Source organism: Polyodon spathula, chromosome 2 (assembly GCF_017654505.1).
Source record: "Polyodon spathula isolate WHYD16114869_AA chromosome 2, ASM1765450v1, whole genome shotgun sequence".
NCBI classification, from domain to species: Eukaryota; Metazoa; Chordata; class Actinopteri; order Acipenseriformes; family Polyodontidae; genus Polyodon; species Polyodon spathula.
The window spans coordinates 46845509-46859462 of record NC_054535.1 but is presented as its reverse complement, the minus strand read 5'-3'; the positions used below and the strand labels follow the sequence as shown (position 1 = coordinate 46859462).

Genomic DNA, 13954 nt, shown 5'->3' with positions numbered 1-13954 from the left:
TTTAAAAGCATAAAAATGTATCCAATTGCAAGATGGGATAATAGCAATGAACAGTGATCTTTAGGAGGAAACCACCTACCCCATATTCCATTTCCTGTGGGTTGGAATGAGTCTAGTACCCCACTGGCTCAATGTATGGTTTGTTTTGTGGATCAGTTGTGTTTTGATTCACTGGGTGTAACTTATTTCTTAAGGAGGGAGCTTGTTCAAGGAGGTACAGTACTTATTTCACTCCATGCCCAGTGCCTGTCAGTCTTGGCTGGTAACGGAACAAGACAAAGACCTGTTTGTACGTCTTAAATACAAACCGTATTTATTAGAAATTTGTTCAGTAATCTGTTATCACCCCTGAAGAGAGCACTGTGCAGTAAAAGGTAGGGTTTTTTTTACATTCTACTATAGAACATGTCTGCAGTAAAACACTAAAAAAAAAAAAAAAAAAAAAACAGTATTAAAATAGCGGAATTAATCCCTGTGTCCTACCCCAGGATACTACCTACTATACCACCAGGGGATGGAAACATTCTGGTGGTCACACTCTTTTGTTTTTCTTTTTTGTGAAACCTGGTACACAACAAGTCATATTTTCAGAATACAAAAGTTTTTTCCATTATGTCAGATTGACTGTATACGACAACGGGGTCCTTAGGTGTATAAGATTATCCAATATATATATATATATATATATATATATATATATATATATATATATATATATATATATATATATATATATATATATATATTATTGTAAATTGTAATTTTTCTTCGATGAAACAGTGATATGCACATGGTTACCCACAGGCATGGAACCATAAACTGTTTATTGCATGCCATGTGCGTTCACGTAGATCTATTCCTACGCGATATTATTGCTAAAGCAGAAGGTTACTGTTCCACGAAATTTTCAGCAGCGAACAGTCAACATCTACAGTTTGCTAGTGGTTTACTTAACGTTTTAATAACAGTAACCTACTATATAAAGAAAATGTTGGTCATATTTTTGAAGGATAGGTTTTCTGTAAACGAGTTTTTTCACTGATATTTCTTCATACTGTAAATTTATTTTGCTTTTGCTAACACCTCTGCAGTGTGATCAAAATGAAGGCACCACTGGCAATTCTTGCTTTCTTGGTTGGATTTCTGGCAATAGATGCGATTCCTTTCAGTCGTCTGTCATGTTACAAGAAGATTTTAAAAGACCGAAACTGCCACAATATCCCTAATGGAATTGAGCCGCTCAGACCCATTGAAAAGACTCTGCGGGATCATTTCTGGGAGGGCGAAGGCTGCGAAATTGTCTGCTACTGCAATTTCAGTGAATTGCTCTGCTGTCCAAGGTAAGCCAATTTTATCGTCACTAGAGGGAGCCCAGGCCAAAACTAAAACAGAATATTCCTTCTGTCCACACAGCCGGCGCCTCATGGCAAGTGATGTGATTCCCCATAGCATACCACAAACAGTGGGAGCATTGTACTAGCGATTTTATATTTAATTTATGTTCCAGTTCAGTATGCAGTATTCACACACACACACACACACACACACACACACACACACACACACACACACACACACACACACACATATATGTAACAGACTATGTGGCAAAATAAATTTTAAAAAATACTGTTTTTTGTATTTCTATTATTATTATTATTATTATTATTATTATTATTATTATTATTATTATTATTATTATTATTATTATTATTGTTGTTGTTGTTGTTGTTGTTGTTGTTGTGAAATTATGTGTTATTCGGGGGTGGGGGGGTTGCAAAAGTGAGGGCTCCTCCCCCTACCTCCTTCCTACCACTAACATCTGCTGATCACCTGCTTAAACCCCAAAGCTTGAATTTGCTCACTCTTGCGTTTTTTGTTTTCCACCATCCTCCACTCCTTCCCCAAGACGCTATCCGTTTCTATTCGGATACTCCACCTATGCAATTGCGCTTCCTCTGCAACGGTCTCCCTCTTGGAGTTATGTGAAGCTCACTTCCCAACCTTAAAAGCACAGTCACCGCTCGGTTCGGCCTCCGCGAGTCAGGGGGGACCCCCGGCGCTCTTCCCATTTCTCTCTTGAACCCCCTTAGGGGAAATATCGGTTGATTCCCAGCCTATCACCTCCGCGAGGGCGGCTTTCTTGCGAGCTAAGTGGAATCTCCTTACTCTTCTCTGAGTTATTATAAGCACATATCTTTTATTATCAATTCCTGAAGTCTTTTTCTCCACGCAGCCTTCGATCATGTCCAATGAAATAATAATAATAATAATAATAATAATAATAATAATAATAATAATAATAATAATAATATTATTATTATTATTATTATTATTATTATTATTATGTAATTTTAGTAGACAATAAATACTAGTATAAAACAGTACTGTAGCATAAATCAGACAAATGTTAGGAACATAGTCTCTCATGTAACCAGCTCAATATAACGACCATCCCAACAAAGACTTTTTCATTTGCCTCAAATAACATTCACTGCAATTCTTAAAACCATGGATATTGTTGCCGCTGTATCAGAACGCACTCAATCCCCATTTGGCATGATAATGGTTCTCTCCCACATCTCTCTCCTATGCAATGTATTGTTCCAACACATGCCTTGTCACGTGGCTAAAAACTAAATTCAAGATGTGGCCTTTACAGAAAGAAAATAGAAAAAACATGCCTCGATTATATATAACCATTTCATCATCCGTGGCTGTGGAACAACAACCACACACAGGCTGTGAAAAACTAATCTTCTTCGGAGAATTGTTGTCAGCTTAGACTGTTTCGTGTAAAATGCTGTTCTGTTTGTGTCCAGAGCACTGTTGGGAAACTCAGCTGATCATTATACATCGGTCAAAGTATACCCACACACACTGGGCAAAGTTTGGGCATTGTGGGGCAATTGTTATGCTGCCCCAACCCCTTTATAACCAATCGCTATCCCCAGATTATATTAATTTATATCTTCTTAGTTCTCTCTCTCTCTCTCTCTCTCTCTCTCTCTCTCTCTCTCTCTCATATATATATATATATATATATATATATATATATATATATATATATATATATATATATATATACAACCTATGAAATTGGAGGAACTTTTTAATTCTTTCAATCATGGCTAATTTACAATCTGTTTCAGGGACATTTTCTTTGGACCGAAGATCTCATTTGTGATTCCCTGCAAGAGTCCATAGAGGGATCTCGACAAAATCAACAAACATCAGGATTGAAATCCAGACAATGAAACAGAAATTGTTTTATTAGTACTGCCTACCAATAACTTTTTAAAACATGTATTGATGTGTAGTGTAATGATACAACAGTATATTTACAACTTGCTAATTTTTTGTACAACTTCTTAGTATTGGTCACATTAATGTGGGTTCTTTTTGAGAGAGCTCTATATAATTTCAGGCACAAAAGAAAACTAAGTATATAGTATATCGTTTAATCATTAACAATACAATTATCTAGTGATTATACAGTAATACTTTAATTACAAAATGTTTCACAAGCCGAGAGACAGTGGCATAGCGAATGTAGAACTTTTCTGACCTGTTGTTTTTGCAATTTAAAGTTATGAACTTGTTGTAAAAAACAATTATTTTGATTAAAACTGTATGTTTACTTAAGTAATGCTGCTAGACTGTTCCTAAATTACAGGGGTTGAACATCTGCCAAAACAGAGCCAACATGCTTTAGAAGCACGGACAGTCAGGATAGTACAAATTCAGTCTGCTGGCTTTTTAAATTATTCTGGACGTAGTTGACCATTTCTTAAAAAATACTGGTGCATCTTCAGAAAAGTCTAAACAAAGTCTGTTGTTCAAAACAGTAGTCTCTGATACAGAAGGCTCAACCAGAAACGTATGTCATGAATTCCACTTACCACACCCAGTAACATATTAAGTTGGGAGGAACTGCCAGTGTTTCTTATTTTTTCATCCCTTTATGTTCAGATCCCATAATACCACCTCCAGAGTATGATTGTCTATTGACATTTCTACTGAGATAACATAAATTATGTTTTCTTTGTACTCCTATCACTTGAAACCCAAATGTCCAATAATAATCTGTATGCAAGTGCTCTATTAGAGACCAGAACACATTGGGTGGTTTTGATCACAAGGGGCTATGCAGATTGAGGGCATGTCAGATGCAATTCTAACAAGGAGTACGTTTCTGGATGCTATGTTTTCCATTACATGAGAGTGGATCTTAAAACTTCATGCTGATTTGAACCCGGATCTTGCCAAGATAAGTGCCACCTAAGACGTAGTTTTACAGTAAACTAATGTGATCCATCTGCATCTCCATCCATTTGCATTTCTTTCCATCTGATTATGTAGATATTTTGCCTGGTGTTGACAACTGAAGTATAATGCTGGCTCCAGAGATCGGCTTATTTTGCCTCCCCAGCGCATCAGCACACATAACGGCTGCGATGTTGGCTCCAGGGACCAATCATAGTGTGGTCTCCAGCGCATCTGCATGACAACCGTCTGGATTGAGTTAAGTAGGGTACATCTCTGGGGTCTTCAAGTGGGCACCTTTCGTCCTCGCTGTTTCGTCGACTAGCCCACGACGCAAGTGAAGTGTCTCTTGTACCGCTTCAGTGTGTTTACTTGTAACAGGAACAAGTCAACCTCCAAAACAGAAGACTGGTAAACTGGAAATTAAAGAACAAATATCATGTCCATATAAGTTATTACAATACCTAGAAGATGTATTTGACCTTGTGCTATTTCTTATCTTCCCAGATAAATTGAAATAACTTCCAGTTCTTTTTCATGATTATGAATTGCATCTAGCTTACAAGTTTTAGACATGTTTTATTTTTGTATTTTTACACCATTAAAACAGCATTTTAAAATGTTCATAAAATGCCTATAGCAATGTTAATTGTATACAGTAAATCAAATACCAAGGCAGTTCTGCTTGTGAGCGGAGGTTCATTCTTTCTTTATTTTACAATAATGTTGCTATAATAGAAACAAAAGATCATCGGTTATCTCTGAAAAATCCCTAAAGTATCTTTTTTGTATATTGTGACAGCAAGAAATAAAATTGAACAGAATTTCAGCTTTCTTTCCTTTTTTAAATAAAATTATAACAAACATGATTCTAAGAACATATATCATTACTAGTTATTTTAGAAACAAGCTAACCCATTTAATTTTCCTCCACAGATAAGGTGGCAGTACCTGAATTGTTGTTCCACTGCGGTGAGCAACGAAATCTCGATTTTTGCAGTCTATTGAAAAAAAAGTTTTTTTATTTCAAGTTGAACTTTGATGGCTGGAATTTTATTTTTGGGATGTAAATCCTGAAGGATTCGCTGAGATAGCCCAACAAGAAAACGCGTCTCTCCGAAATGGGAAAAAGACAGAATAGAAACTTTTTTTTAAAGTAAGGTAAAAGGGGAAAAAAGGGAAAAGAAAAGCATGGACTACACTACAATACTATAACTTTGAGGCAACAGAATTACAAAAAAAGATTTAAAAAATAAATAAAGCTCAACAACAAGTTTTGGAAACATAAATGTACCTGTATATGAACTGAAATGTATAGTGAACAAATAATGAGACTGAAGCATAATTCCAAAGTTCTATTGTTTAGTGGTACCTACTGTATAATTCCCACAACTTTTAAATGTTGAAAGTATTAAGCATCTGTGCTTCAGAAAAACTCAGGTTTGGTTGTAAGCTAAACAAAACAAATCCAATACTATCAAAACAAAGAGTGAAAATAGCAAATATCAGAGAACAACCTATTAAATCCAACTTCTGTTTAGCAGCACATACTCAAGATTACAGCAAACCAATTAGCACAACCGTTATAAAGCCCTGCTATGGTACCTCTGGGGAATGAGAGTCAAGGTCAGGCGAATCTCCTCCATCCTCATCATCACTGCCGTTCCTCCGCCTTTTACTTCTTACACTCTGAATTAGGCTTTTGTGAAAATCACAAATATACAGATGCCTAGCCTAGAGGGGAAAAACATTAATTTAGAAATTAAGAGATTTTATTTTTTAAAAATGTTAGCATAGGCATGATTTGGAAAAAAGTATGAAAAACACATTTACATTCTGCCAGTGGTGCTGGGCTTACAGGGTCTGGCTCAGCAAGCAAAAGCAGCTTTCATTTGTCCCACTCTCATTCCATTTATAAGCAGTGGCCTAGCCAATTAAGGAATGAACCACACACAATGAATTGTATTTAACAAAATATATTAACAAAAAAAAAAAAAAAAGTTTTTTTCACTTCCATTTCCTACATAGGTTTCAAATGTGACTTTTTGAAAGAAACATGTCAAAGCAACTGTAATTTCACTTCCATTTCCTGGGTTATTTGATCTGGGACAAAGCATGTTACTGGCTGACAGTATGCTGGTCAAAAGGAGAAGCAGCTAGTTGATTTTGACAGGAAGGAAACCACTGATGGGGAAAATCTAACCCTCCAGGTGAAATGACCAAGCAACTACAACACAAACTGAAATCACAGCTTGCATATACTAAATAAATAAATAAATAAATATGTTTTTCAAAACTGCACATTTGACACCCATATGGCAGTGCACATCAGTTGACTGCCCCATGATCTAGTTTCTGGGCACAAACTGCAGGTACATGTATTCTTTATTCCAGTGCCCACACAAATATGTGTTTGGAGTTTCAAAAAGTGTTTTCTTAAAGCCTAGGCATTTAAATGCATGATTCTACAAAAAAAAAAAAAAATGTTGTTAAAAAATAAACATCATTGGTTTGTAGAAGCTAAACTTGGATATGAGCAAACATTTTTCCAATCATATCTCTTGAGCCATCAAAAGATACAACTGGGATACACAGTACCAACTGTTCTGTTTTATATGGACTAGGCAGTTACCACACAGCAGTAACTTGCCAAACTTGGAAGACAACCAGACAGCTAAACATTATACAGTATCTCCTTTAACTGAAATAACACAATGGACTAATATATTAGAAAGTCTTCCTGTTACAGACAGTGACTACAGTGAAACCTGTATTAAACTGTCACAGTTTGTGTAAAGTACATGCATCATTAATCGATTGGTAAATCTGGCTACAATGTAAAACAAATATGGTTAATTGTTATTGGCTAATGGTGAGGTAGAGAAAAAAAATGGTTAATGCCATGGTGAGATTAAAACAATTAGGCAGTGTAAAGTTATTTATTAGCTTTATTGGGTTATAGCTCAAAGGGTACATTAAAAAAAAAAAAAAAAAAGTAAGTCGCATCCCAACGAGTTTATGATTTATCAGATAGTTAAAGATACTTGTTGTATAGTGGGTGAGGTTCTCTTTGATTGCAAAAGATCTAGTGTTTCTACAGTACTCCTAAGTATCTTATGCAGTACACTTTCTCAGGAGTTCGTTTACATTCCCCAAAATCACTTTCCCCCTTGATGACTACATTTTACTCTTTTTTAGAAAAAAAAAAAAAATACTTCTGCTAGATATGAAATTAAGAAATGAAACATTTGCTCAAACTTTGCAAGGTTGTGATTCAGTATTTGAAAACTGTAAAATCGTGTTTTTCATTTAAGTTTAAAAATAACTTGTGATCCGTGAAACACACTATCGACACGTTGAACAGTACGACAGCTAGATTAACTCTCCTCTGGGAGATGCTTTTTTTGCCCTGAAGCTGGCACTTCCTGCGGGTTTATTACACCTCTCTTCCTCCTCCAGACAGCGCAGCTGCCCCAAGCTTGGACCTCCAGCAATAAAACCTTTGACCCTATCGTCTTCCATATAGCCCTTCATTACTTCAGTTAGTATGTGTTTGTGTGTGTGTGTGTGTCTATATATATATATATATTCTATATAGAGCTATTATAGTAGAATAGATATATATATTATATATATATATCAACAGCTCGAGTGCAGAAAACAATTAAATTGAGACACTGCTGCGCGGCATTTTAATTCCACAATTAACGCGCATTTATGTTATGTTATTTAATTTAAACAGGACTATTACAAAAAGTCACAATCTAAAAGAAAACAGACCATTGATGCAAATGTCCACCGGCGTAATGCAGTGTGAAACAAGTAACTTTTATGAACAACAACATAAAAAAAAAGTGGAATTGAAAATGAAAAAAAAAAAGTATATGTATCCTAGAGATACTAAGTTAGTTTTGGATTAGTTTACATTTGGTTACAATAAACATCAATTTTACTTATTTCCTCTCCTGAAAATACTTCTTTATGGACAGTTTAAATTAAATGTTGCAAATGGGGAAATCATATTTCTCTCAGTCGTTTCTCTTACAGTTCATGTAGAACCATCACTCACACGCACACACACGAGGTTTAAGTGCGCATGATTTTAGTTAACGGCAGGAACTGTGGGTAGTGTGGTCATTCTTATGAAATATGCCTCATGGCGAATTCGTTACAGAACTACAATCCCCACAACACATAGTAATATGTAATATGGTTATTTTTTTATCCAAATTTAAAGCACACTGGTGAACACATATTTTGGATTCAGGATCGCATTCTTTCTTTAAGACAAAAAGGTACGTTTAGTTCTATTTTCAGTGAAAGTGGTGATGGATATTTTATTATAAAGAAAAAAAAAAATTCTCAGTTGAAAACACCTAACTGAAACTGGTTTCCCGAAACTGACACCATTGCTGCATGTTTTACAAGGGAGAACGGGAACTGGTTCTTGGACCCGCCCATGTAATCTACTAAGGAAAATGGCAGTGGTACAAAGCACACAGTACTGTATTTTGCATTACAGTTGATCGTGACTTTAAAATATTTAAAATTTACTTTCCAATAAAAATGTATCTTACATGCATAAAACTCGAGAAGAATAAACAAACTCAACCAAGCAGACGGCCATGTTGGACAAACAAGTTTGATTTGAGAGCGTTAAACGTGTTTTGAAAAACCGAAACTATTATTATTATTATTATATTTTACAACTGTGACTTTTACTTTAAATGCCCTCATAGACATATAGCTTTATAATTTTACTGTAATAAAATTACATCTTGTAATTTAATGGTAAAAATGAAAGTAAATTGCACGTTTTAAAATGTGTTCCCTTGTACCGTAAATAATTTAAACATAGGCATAATTTTACGTTCAGATACGTTTCGCAACCCATTCATATCTACCTTTTATTGCACCGCTGTCTTCAAACTGAATTCTTTGAAAAAAATGTTATATAGTACTTTGTTTCACTAAACATTGGTGTTTACCAGTCGTGTCAAGTTTGTTTAACCCGTTATTCCGTTGAAAAAGTTGGCTGAAGCCATATTGTTTTGTTTTGTTTTTTTGTTTTTTTTTACTAAAAATTAAAAAAAGAATAGTTAACCATTTAAAAACTTTGCAAAAAAAAAAAAAAAAAAAAACACACACATTTCAATTTTTGTTATATTAATACAATGCCTCAATGTATTTTTAGTCAGTGTTTGACTTGAGAGAAATTAAAGTGAAACTAAAAATATTTTTTTGTGTATTGGAGGGAGACCACACATCTTCTTTTCACCAGTAGCAATGAAAACAACCTGTTAGTTGCCTTATTTTTGTGTTTACAATTTCTGTTTTTCAATGGAAGGAGAGCTCTCCAGTCACTACTGTCTGATTATATTACCAAAAGGTATAAGTTGTTATGTAAATGCAGAGGATAAAGAAATATATAACAGTTATCATGCAGAATTGGCCACAGTTATGGAGCCATTGCAGCAGAAGTCTCTAAGTGTGAGTAGGCCAGGTCTGTTAACAGACATCAACTAATCAAGTTCATCAACTAATGTACTTGTGCCCCACATTTCTTTCACATCTCAACTGGTTATACAATTTAATTTGTTTATTAATCTACAGTAGTATTTATTCAATGAATACATACATATTAGAAAAGTATTCCTATATCAACGTTGTGTCTTGGTATTCCTTAATAGATAATCACCTGTACTTCAATTTCCAAATTATTTCAAACCCATGTAGTTAAATAGAATGACTGTGTTTTTTAAAATAATTATTATCTGTCATTATCACAAATTCCTTCCCCTTTTAAGGACTATCCACCAGCTTCAAGTAATACTCCAGAGATGAACAAGGAGTTAGAGCACTCTACTGATGTGGCAGGTTTTAATGAAGCAGAGATTGGTGTGACCTCCTGGAGCAGAGAAATGGTGTTGACTCTTATAAGTCTCCACACTCATTATGAACATAAGTTAATTTCTCAAAAACATAAAAAGAAAGAAGTATGGGCAGAAATTACAAATTAACTGATCAAGATCTGCAAAATGTCAGTAACGGTGCAACAGACTGAGCATAAGTGGAAAAATATTACAAAGAAATATATAGAAACTGTTGCCCATAACAGTGTATTTGGCAACAGTCCCCGCACTTGTTCTTTCTACAAGCTTTCAGAAGTGTACAGATTGAAGCCCAGTGTCGAGACGGTATCTGTAGCATCAAAGGCATGTGGTATTAACAAAAGGAAATCAGGAAAGTCATCAAGCATCCCGGCAAAGAGGGTTGTAGGAAGTGACACCACAGAAGACAGTCATGTTTCTAATGTGAAGAAAGAAGCGAATGCAAAAAGGTCTTCAAAGAAGGAACAGCTATCAGCGATTGTGGCTCTTGTTAAGCAGCTACAGGAGGACCTAGAGTCAGAGCATCATCAGGCCATGGACACACTGAAAAAGATGCACAATGAGAAAATGGCACTGATGTCTTCATTTTTAGATGTATTGAAAACAGCACACTGAATAGAGCTGACCATTGGTTCCATACCTCAATTTAGATTTTTGTCACAAAGAAAACAATGGCTATCGTTTTGTGTTTTCTCATTGAACTGGATATAATTATGAATGTATTGTATACTGTCAGTATTTAGGATCCGTCATCCAGCCTTACAATAACATTATATCAGTGGGACATCACCTCAAATAAATTACTTGGCAATTATAAGTATATGCTATTTCTAATATTCTGTAAGAATTCAGAAACTGTTTTGTTTAATGTATTTCTGGTATATGCATGGAGAGTTGTGTGCGATTTCAGGAAACTGGGATTTGCACAGGTATTCATAAGGTATCAGCAGTTTAAACTTTAAAAAAAAAAAAAAAAAATTATAGCGTGGTATAATAAACAAGTATGTCAGTAATATACATCCCCTGCCACAAATGTAAATTCAAAATTAGAGATATCAGTAGAATGAAAAAAATGTGACCTTGACATATATCAATCAACAGGAAGTACAAAATAGTATAGAATAAAAAAAAAATGTTAGCAATAAATGTTTAATTACAATTTCATAAGCGATTCTCCAGATATATGCAAAACTGTACATATTACATTGTAGACAGTTATATGGACAGCCAGAGACCCCCCTCCCCCATATCCTCAATACATAATTGGATGGGCGGTTTCCCAGAAATATGCAAATATGTGGTATACAGTTAGACAATTGTACGGAGAGACACCTGCAATAGCTTTTAAATCTGACATTCTCAATAAAATAATGTTAACACCAAGTTAGATTAGATGAACCACAAAATACATTTGGGTTATCTGGGTACCTGGGACATTACTCAATTGACAAAAAAACTGAATTAAGTGCACACTTGTTACAACAATGGTGAATAAGCTTGATTCATTGGCTTTGATTATGTTGGAAAAGGGAGATCCTGTTTTTTGCAAGTCACATTCATATTTTACTGATGCAGGTATTCGTCATGCTTGTTTAATTCATAAATTGACGGTGTGGCAAGAGGCGGGAGTGCCTGGAGCAGAAACGGCTTCAAGAGAATGCATCAAACTGCAGAATGTAAGCAAAAAACAACAGTCTGTTTTAAAGGTCTATTTTATTTCATTTGACCAAAAAAAAAAAAAAAAGTTAATTCACTGCACACTTGTTACAATGATGGTGGAAGCTTGATTCATTAGCTTTGATTATGATCATAAATGTTTGATTTATTACATGGTATTGGCCTACAAAAACTGCTGTATACAAGAAAAAGATATTTCACTTCTAACAAACGTGCAGTTCCTACTTCCAGTACGAGCAACTGCACATTATCCAATAGCCTGCATTGTGAGCATACGTTATGCATCGCAAACATTTTAAAACTGCAGTAAGTTAAAAAAAAAAAAATAATAATAGCAATGGAAAAATAATTAAAGACCAAACTGGGGCCACATTTCCCAACCCCCCACTCATTCATGCATAAAATTAGCCCTCACTTTGCAACGTGATTGCACTGCCATTTAAAAAACAAATGTCCCATATGTGTCTGGTTTACATAGCCATTAATTTAGGGCAGGGGCAATTAATACACAATGTGTGTGTCTTGCAGGGAGCAAGTTATGCCAGAGTGTGTCTCATGGTAGTGACCCTGTTTTATTAGATAGTTATGTATTGACCAAAGGTAGAAAGCACCTTTTTACAGAGTATATAATAGTTTACCAAGTTAATTACTGTATTGTAGTAACATCTAAAACACAGTAGGAATATTAAATAGCAAAGTTCTGCCCTATTAGATTCCTGTATATGGGGAAACTGGTGTGCTAACAAGGCACAGCCTTGATGTTCCAAACAACCTATCCTAGTTCCCAACATGTTATTTTCCAATAAGACGTATTTAAAAAATATCAGCTTAATATGCACCTGTGTATACTACCAAAAAGGGAAAGGGGATTGCATACCTTATTTAATGTATGCATTATGCCTGAAACAGCAGAAACTACCTTACAAGAGTGCAACCAAACTGTATTGTCAGCAAAAAGCTATTTGAGTAGAATCTCATTGTGCTGCATACAGGTAAACTGTGGAAGAGTCTACTATTTACCACCAAAAATGTACAGCAGTACTACATTTTACATCATCACTTTAGTTAAAGTTATTAACGTTTCAACCTACATGTACTAAAATTGTTTAAAAAAAAAAAAAAAAAACTTTCATATGTAACAGTTAGTAGCTGGCCACCCCAAAAAGTCTATACAAAGTTGTTTAAAACTGCGACAAGTATCTGTGGCGGGATTTGCAATACCCACACACAACACGCGTCTCGTGAGACAGTTAATGGGAATGCAGTACTGATTCCCCACTCTCTTAATCTGCTCTTAATTTACCAAAATGTAAGTATTACATTTAACAGAGAACAACAATCCGGGATGTTCTACATAGGGTTTTTTCCTTCTCATTAAAAAACAAATACACACACAAAAAAAACCCCACCTTAGTCCAATTGATTTGCTTTAGGATTAGATGATTATTATTATTATTATTATTATTATTATTATTATTATTATTATTATTATTATTATTAGTTGCATTTCTACTAAATGGCCATATACTAAACATACCTCTACACCCAGTAAGGAATTATATAATGTTTAGAGACAACATAGAGATACATACCAAGCCAAAAGTCATTTCAGTGACCGCATGTTTGTATTGAAGTCAGAAAGTATTTTAAATCTGACAATATGCATTTATAATATTACAAACAAACTGTTAAACTGCTATTTTATTTATAGTCTATTTCTTAGTGCTTTTTAGCCGGCATTTTTTTTATTTTATTTTCTTTGTTTCTATTCTCTGCTTCCTCAAAAATTCGCTCCTTTTGTATTTTAAACCACGCAGACACATTTAGGACCAATCACAACGTGTTTTTTGTTTACTCGCCAATGTCGTTTGTCCCGCGCATTTTAAATCACAACCTTGGCCAATCATTGCTACCCTCCTTTTGTCTACTGGTTTAATTGCAATAAATAGGCGTGACATACAACCTTTATGTTTAGGACAGTAAGAACGGAGAGTAAAAAAGAGCCAACCCGAACTCGTGATTCTATCATAAGCGTACGGAGCTCAAATTTGAAAGGCAGCGGTTAACCAATGCGAGCTTGAGTGGGAGGAGCGTTTATAGAGTTTATCAAGCTTGTATGA

The 13954-nt window shown here is 34.9% G+C and overlaps 1 protein-coding gene and 1 long non-coding RNA gene across 2 annotated transcripts; both read left to right on the top strand.

Moving 5' to 3' along the window:
* Positions 1-204: 204 nt before the first annotated feature.
* Positions 205-5135, top strand: LOC121297286 (scrapie-responsive protein 1-like). The gene is made up of 3 exons (XM_041223526.1): positions 205-374; positions 1092-1340; positions 3153-5135. The coding sequence occupies exons 2-3, from the start codon at positions 1102-1104 to the stop codon at positions 3205-3207; spliced, it is 294 nt and encodes a 97-aa protein (XP_041079460.1). The 5' UTR covers positions 205-374; positions 1092-1101; the 3' UTR covers positions 3208-5135.
* Positions 5136-8478: 3343 nt separating this feature from the next.
* Positions 8479-10589, top strand: LOC121297282. The gene is made up of 2 exons (XR_005947147.1): positions 8479-8561; positions 10074-10589. It is a non-coding gene; the product is annotated as an uncharacterized LOC121297282 (long non-coding RNA).
* The last annotated feature ends 3365 nt before the right edge of the window (positions 10590-13954 follow it).